Source organism: Molossus molossus, unplaced genomic scaffold (assembly GCF_014108415.1).
Source record: "Molossus molossus isolate mMolMol1 unplaced genomic scaffold, mMolMol1.p scaffold_m16_p_6, whole genome shotgun sequence".
In the NCBI taxonomy this organism is placed as follows: Eukaryota; Metazoa; Chordata; class Mammalia; order Chiroptera; family Molossidae; genus Molossus; species Molossus molossus.
Window position 1 is genome coordinate 66,913,080 of NW_023425399.1, and position 7,595 is coordinate 66,920,674.

Consider the following 7,595-nt stretch of genomic DNA (forward strand, 5'->3'; position numbering starts at 1 on the left):
ATCGCACCAGGCTCCAGTAAGTGTTCCCTTAATGTCCATTAACTTTAAAGATGGCCATCTTTACACAGGAGGGAGTGTTCTGAAAAATTCAGGGTATTGCTAACTAAGCATAACAGCCTTATACCATCGAGCAAAGAAGGGGGGGTGGCATATAGCAGCTCCTCTGTTAAAAACCGAGAGCCAGTCTGGAAACACGGTCCCCAGTGGACTCGGAGCCGGTGCAGTCAGGCCACGGCTGCAGGCTCAGCAAAATGGAAAACACCACCGCTTGGGCAGGTCTAGGGAAGCTGCTCCCCACCGAAGAAAACAAGGCTGCTGGCTCCAGAAGGATGCCAGGAAAGGAGGACACTGGGGGAAGTAAGTCGGGGGAAGTGAGGGGCTCATCTGAGAGCCTGCAGTGTCATCCTTTGTAGTCTCTTCCAGGCTGCTGTGTCATCCTGAGAGGCCCTTTTTCACTCGGTGTCCTTCACAAACGAGCTGGGGCTCGAGCTGTGGGACCTGCTCTCAGGACCTCAGGGAGCCGCCTGCAGGGCAGCACACACCAGGTGTGCTTCCCGAAGCCACGGCCAAGGTCCTGGCCCACTCCAGCAGAGCTGCCATTCCCTGGGAGAAGCAGACAGGCCCACACAGCCGTCTTGGGTGGGTGCCAACGGATGGCAGCTTCCTCATTCACGGAGGTCACGCCCATCTCTGAACCATTCTCCACATTGACCACAAACCTGAAGGAGAAAAGTTTTTAAGGAGAGACTGAGAGGGAAACTCTCCAGTACTACTCTGTGGTGTGTTTAAGTTCATCACTTTACATTTGGAAATTTGTAGCAAAATGGGCTTTCTAGTAAAGCTTAAAATAGAACTTCCTCTTGGGAAACTAAATACTGACTAACAATACTGAATAATGACACTGAATAATGATCAAGGCCTTTGGATAGTTTAAAATTCTGGCCAGAAAAATCTGCCCCAATATCTTTCATGGAACTTGTTCTGCACTTTGGAAAAAGAAAAACAGAATGAAATCAGAATCTCTTTGGAAAAGACAGAATTTTAGACACTTGGTAAAGCAAACTAGATGCCACTGCTGCTGACTGAGGCCGGCTGAGTGAGGGCAGGAGGTGGGACAGGGAGAGGTACACCAGTGCCACCCTCAGGGCCACCTTGCTCAGGAGCTCTGGTCTGTTGACTCTGGTCTAACACATCATTCATTCCCATTTCAAAATACTATCTTTAGCCCAAGTGTCCATCAGTAGATGAGTGGATAAAAAAGCTGTGATACATATACACAATGGAGTACTATGCAGCTATAAGAAAGAAAGATCTCTTGTTCTTTGAGACGACATGAAGGGACCTTGAGAGTATTATGCTAAGTGAAATAAGCCAATCAGAGAAGGACAAATACTACATGATCTCACTTATTCGTGGAATATCATGAACAGGGTGGGCTGATGAATGAAATAGACTCAGAGACATAGAAAGGTGTATGGTTCAGACTGACAAACCTCAGAGGAGGGAGGCAAGGGGGCTGGATGAGATGAACCAAAGAACCTATCTGCATATATACATAACCAATGGACATAGACAACAATGCTGTGGGGGTGGGAGGGCAGGATGGAGAGGTGGGTGTCAGGGGAGGGGAGGAGAAACATCTGTAACAAAAATAAATAAAAATCGGAGAGAAGAAAATGAATAAATAAAACTACAATCTACTTTTGCCAAGGACAATTCTTTTTTGGCTAACAATACTAAGAAGAGGAAATGTGATCCTTTATTTGTTTGCTCAGAAAAGGACATTTTAACCTATGCAACCTGTCAACATGCAACTCTTGTGTTGTGAGCAGAAGTTCCTAGAGTGTGTATTTAGAGGCCATCTCTCCATGCACTTCCCTTTGCCTGTAGCCCAGGTGTGGTCAGTGGAGACCCATCAGTGGCTCAGGGCTCCCTGGGACCTGCTAACAGGAGCTCAAAGGTACTCTGGAGACCACAGCCCTCACGGCCTTTCCTGCCTCCCCTTCTGCTCTGCAGCTGTAGCCAAACTGGACTATGCTTTTGATGACACACAAGCCAAGCCATGCACCCTGCTTGTGACCTTGGTCCTGTGATGCTTAGTGCCGAGGTCTCCTCTACCCTGCCACCTCGCATTGCCCCATGGAATACCACACAGCCAGCAGTGCCTGTCTCAGCTGCCACCTGCTGGGGTATGCCGCTGAGTCCCCACCTGAGACGCCATCTGTCCCTCCTAGAAGCCCATAGCCTTTCCACCTCCCTCCTGGATGTCAGCGTACTGGGCAATGCACACGGTGACTTGTAAGTCATCCTTGACTAGCATTTTCCCGCTATCCTCCCACCACTAATCACACTTTAAACCACTGAAAGCTCAGACTCCACCTGATTACAGGCCCAGCCTTCCCAGAACCCAGCAGAAGCCTTGCAGGAAGCTGTGGTTGGGACATACTTGGCCAGAAGAATAGCCTGGGGAATGAGGGGACTACCCCTCAGTGTTCCGAGCCCCAGAAACACTGTAAGCCCTGCCATCTCCTGCCCCAGTGTCCATGTGTCTCCAGCTTGACCATCAGTATTCCAAGTCTTCCCTCAGCTCCCTGAAAAATGCCAAACACGTGCTCCATGCTTCCAGTCTGTCCAAGAACAAAAAACCGTATTAACTCAGCAAACAGACTGGGTTTTCCGGGGGCCTGGACTGCCAGAGCTCTGGACGCAGGTGCAGTGGCTGGGGATTGTGAGAACAAAGGAGGCCAGATGAAGGCCCACTGACACCTCCCGGATGCCCCTAAGGCTTAAAGATGCCATTGTATGGCAGCAAAGTGGCTGGTTTGAAAAGACTTTTTATAATTCTCATCATCCCACACTTTAGGGTGATCATAAATGACTCACGATAAAATGTACTTGCAGTATCAGAGGTAAGCAAAGCAGATGGCAGCATGCTGATGGCCCCTAAAGAGAGGTTCTGAAATCTTCACATTAGACTGACTAAACATCGCTGTGACGCGACAGGAAGAGCTCTAGGGAGCATGCGCATGGGTGTTGGGCCCCAGGTCACCCTGTGTGTTGGCCTGGGCCACTCTGTAAGCTGAGAATAAACCAACCCTACAAAGCGTGGGGAGGGGCCATTCTGGCTGTCAGGAGTCTACACTCCACCACATCTGTTCAGTCAGCTCCCCAAAAGTATCACTTGGGAACACTCAATGGCTTCCTGAACTCTTAGCCAGATCTTTGCCTAATGGCTCTTATTAAACAGGGCAGGGGGCAGGGGGCAGGGGCGGGAGGAGGGTGTCAATGGGGGGAAAGGAGAAAAATATGTAACAAAAATTAAGTAAAAGTAAATAAATAAAAATAAAAAAGAAATTAACAGGGCATGTGTGGATGGAGGAAGAGGGAAAAGGTAAGGCTGGGAAATTCAGCCAAAGAAACTAATTTTTCAAAACTCTGGGTTAGGAGTCAGAAAACTTGAGTTCCATTGGGTTTGGCATTTAATGGCCATGCATAACCTTGAGTAAGTCACTGAGCCTCTTTGGGATTCAACTTCATGGTTATTTACGTGGAAATTCATTTTGCATAGATTCCTTTTGTGGGCCAGGTGCTGGGTGAGAAACTGGACACTTGGATGAATGAGATGGGACCTGAGCCTCGGGTCTGCCCAAAGGCCAGATTAAGACCACTGACACCTCCCGGATGCCCCTCCCGGATGTCCTCATCTCTGACAGCCATCCGATGAGTGCCATGCGTGGGCCCCTCCCTCCTGCCCTCCTCTCTTACCCCACAGGATGGACAGGAGGGTCAGATGAGAGAAGGTTCTAGAATGCCAGAGCTCCTCACAGATGGAGACTGTCATTGTCATCATGTAGGTCAGCCTGGAAATAAGAGGCCAGAAAAGATACTAGAGGCTGATCTAATTTCTGAGCTGGCAAATGCTACTGTGGCTCGATAGTTATTATTTAAATCCCAAGAGTCTGCGGGATTTGAAGTATGTTTCAGCCCAGTGTTGAATTATAACCCAAGAAAGTGCATGTTTTAAGTCGGGCTTTCACCTTGTGCTGCAGGTGGCTGAGTTCGTACAGTCTCTGCTGGGCGGTGAAGACCATGCAAAGTGCTTTAAGAAAGAGGTAAGAAATGTAAAATTATATATCTATTTCTGTATTTCTAGACCTAGAAGGGTTTTGTTTCTGTTTACTTAAATATAAATAATAGCAGTTTGGGAGGCAAGAGAAAGGGGTCCCGGCAGGAAGGAGCCCAGCAGTACAGCGCAGCGGGCCAGCCCCTGGCTCTGGCTCGCGTGTATTTGCTGTGCTCTGGCTCACGCAGCATGCAGAAGAAATAGACGATTTGAACACGTTAATGAATACTCACAGGTGTCCTGAAGCCTCTGCACTGTGGCTATACTGGGGGCAGGGAGGAATCCCACCTTGTGACTGCCCCGGAGAGGAGAGGGGCTTGTCTGCTGCAGAGTGAAGGTGGGACCACCCTGTGAATCTGGGTCTTCGGCGGCTTCAGGGGGAATGCAGAGAAGCTGTAAAATCCTCCTGCAGGGCTTCTCTTCCTGCTTCCTCTCAACAGAATATACCAAACTGCTTACCATTTGTCCTGGAACTAATATTTATTGCTCCAGGGGCCGCAGCAGAGACTGGACCAGCTACAGAACAATAATGCAAATAGCAGTGACAATTATTTCTTCCGTGGGCTTGCCACGTGGCAGCCCTGTGCACACCCAGCGCAGCCATTGTCCTCGGGTCCTCACAGCTCTCAGGGCAGTTCACCAGAGACGAGCCTGAGGCATCAGGAGGAAAGGGCAGCCAGGGTCCAGCCCACATCCATCTGATTCCAGAGTCTCCATCACTGCTCTAGAACTCTCCAAGAAAACTGCATTCCTGGAGGCTCTGGGAGGCAACACACTCTCTGTATCTAGAGTTCGGGGGCATGTATGGCTTGAGAAATACTCTTTGCGTTTGGGGTCCTGGACCCCTCAGAACCCAGCAAGCCCTGTATTTCCAGAGAACTCAGCATCTGTGTCACTAGGGTGTCAGTCTGGGTAACTGCTAATGGCAACCTCGGCTTTTCCTGGTTCTGCCTGAGCCCAGAACAGTGTGGACATAGCTGGCCCAGCCTCACACAGACAGGCCACTCTGCATTGAGCAACACACAGGACCCACCATGTCCATACAGCTCTCTGCAGGTCAAGTCACTCAAGCTCAGCACTTATGACCAGTGGTGTCACCTTTGTAAGCACGGAGTTCTGTGAGGGGCCTTTAAGAATTAGGATTAGTATGTTTACAGTACCTGGCCCAGCTCTTGTCCCAGAGTTGGAGCTTAATAAATGGCAGTGATATAGACCAGTCTCCTCTGGAGACCAACACGCCCTGCCTGTGAGCCCAGCATCGTCTCTCAGAACCTGTGTGACCTCAGTCATCAGGCTTTTTACCTGCAGGTGTTCTCGCCCACCTTATGGGGTGTTAGACAAGCACGTAGAGGATATTAGAGTATAGCTCCATACACATCAACTCTTATTGTCATCACCATCACCACCATCGTTACCTTATTCTTAGTGACTATTTGGCCAGTAGGTGTTGCCTGAAAATGCTGGAGCTGAAGCCAGGTTCGGGTGTAGAAGTAGGGAGCTCCTTTTCTCTACTGTCGGAAATACACTTGGGAAAGGTGTTCCATTCTCTAAACGGATAGTTTTTCATCAGGCAATACAGCATACATGCACAGGAAGCTTTTCAAAACTTTAACCCTTCACCAGGGATTCATGGGTGACCCCTTCTTCAGTGACACAATAATACCAGGGGTTTGTTTCCTAATTAAAAGGAGTTAGAACCAAGCTAGGTTCTTGGAAAGATGTTACTGTAGAAAACCCTTTCATTCTGTCCTCTTGGTTCTGGGACCAGTACTCATTCTGAGCCAGTCTGTGTAACTAGGTTACCTGGGTGCAGGACCCGCCCGGTCTCCAGAGGTCAACCTCAGGTCACACTGGGCCCCTGGAAGCTGCGGGGAAGCAGCTGGCATGGTGGCCACTCGCTGTCACGTAAATTTCAGGAAAGCTATTACATCTCAGACCACAGTATGCTTTAAAAGCAAAAAATAAAACATTTATATGTATTCATACTGATTATGCCATTAATCATTGAAAAAATTAAAATGCAAGAAAGTTAAAAGGCAAAATAAAAACCATCCACTATTCCACCAGCCAAGGATAACTTCCCTTAGCATTTGGTACAAAGATTTTAAGTAGTTTAACTATGGATATGTCTACATGCGGTCATGCACATTTAACTTTACAAATTAAAACATATCTTTTTATATCATCATATCATGTTCTGTGCTTAACAAGTCATGAAAAATATCCTAAATCATTAAGTGTTTCACTGAAACATGAATTCTGGTAACTACCTAGTACCTAGTCCTAGGTGAGACAAAATGTGTTTACTTCAGCTACTTTGTGATGCTGGGCTGTTTTCAGTAACTCACTGTGATGAATAACACCAGCGCGCACACATTGCACCTTGTTCTCTCGGGGAAATTTCTGGAGATTTACTTGGTGGATGAAAATGGGTTATTTTTAAGGCTCTTGATACAAATTCAGGCCAAGATATTTAAAATGTTACAATAGAAATTCAGCCTGGGAGCAGTTAGTGTATATTGAATTCATATTTAGCAGAGTGAACCCCTTTTTCATTGAATTTAGCTTCAGAGTCCTGGGGGAAAGGGGCTGAGCAGTGGCCGGACCTCAGGCTTGTGAGGGCGGCCTTCACTGCCGTGGCCGAGCTCTGCAGGGAGGCCGAGGGCTCAGGTCAGAGTGCACAGCTCAGCACCCAGCGGTCCCTGCAGGGCGAACAGGCTTCACGGGCTCTCACTGTCACTTCTGTTTATTATTTACCTGCAGCAGATTGATGGCAAAGCCTTCCTGCTTCTGACACAGACAGACATTGTCAAGGTGATGAAGATCAAACTGGGCCCAGCACTGAAGATTTATAATTCTATCCTCATGTTCAGGAGTTCCCAGGACTTCACTGAAGAAGATGCTGTCTTAGGCCAAGAAGCCAGAGGCTAACCGCACCACCCAAGCTGCCGCCACACTGGGACTTGGTTCTTTCAGCAATAAAGTTGGCCCACATTGATTGGATTTTAATGTCCCCATGGTCATATCCATATTTAATCTGGACCTTTTAAATGGCTGTGGCTTATACACATAGAGGATTTTGATGACTGACCAGTGCCAATGACACAGAGGCCCAGGCACCTGCGTGGTCTGTGTCTTTACCCTCACGGGGGTCATTTCAGCTCTGATGTGTTGCCACAAACAGACCAAAGAAGGCCACACATACCCCTTTATTCTTCTCCCTCCCATAAAAGAAGCCATTTCCCAATTTGAAATCATAAAATTCTCAAGTGGTAAAATGTTAGAAAAATAGAATTCATAAATACATTGCTAATGTTTTCACCAGAACATCTGAGCTTGGCTCAGATTTGCCATCTGGGTACAATGAGTCTAAGAGACAGGCCGGGTGCTTTAAATAGATTTCATGAGATTTTTGTGTACTTGACTCAGGAAAGTGTGAATCTTTAAAAAATAATAATAATAAGCACATGTT

At 47.7% G+C, this 7,595-nt stretch overlaps 1 protein-coding gene across 1 annotated transcript in view; it reads left to right on the forward strand.

The window, feature by feature from the left end:
• The window catches only part of L3MBTL4 (L3MBTL histone methyl-lysine binding protein 4), a 381,883-nt gene extending 374,829 nt beyond the window's left edge, over positions 1-7,054 (forward strand). The window contains exons 16-17 of the mRNA XM_036245527.1: positions 4,050-4,112; positions 6,887-7,054. Of these exons, the coding sequence (XP_036101420.1) occupies positions 4,050-4,112; positions 6,887-7,054 (231 nt within the window). The remainder of the gene's footprint in view (positions 1-4,049; positions 4,113-6,886) is intronic.
• The last annotated feature ends 541 nt before the right edge of the window (positions 7,055-7,595 follow it).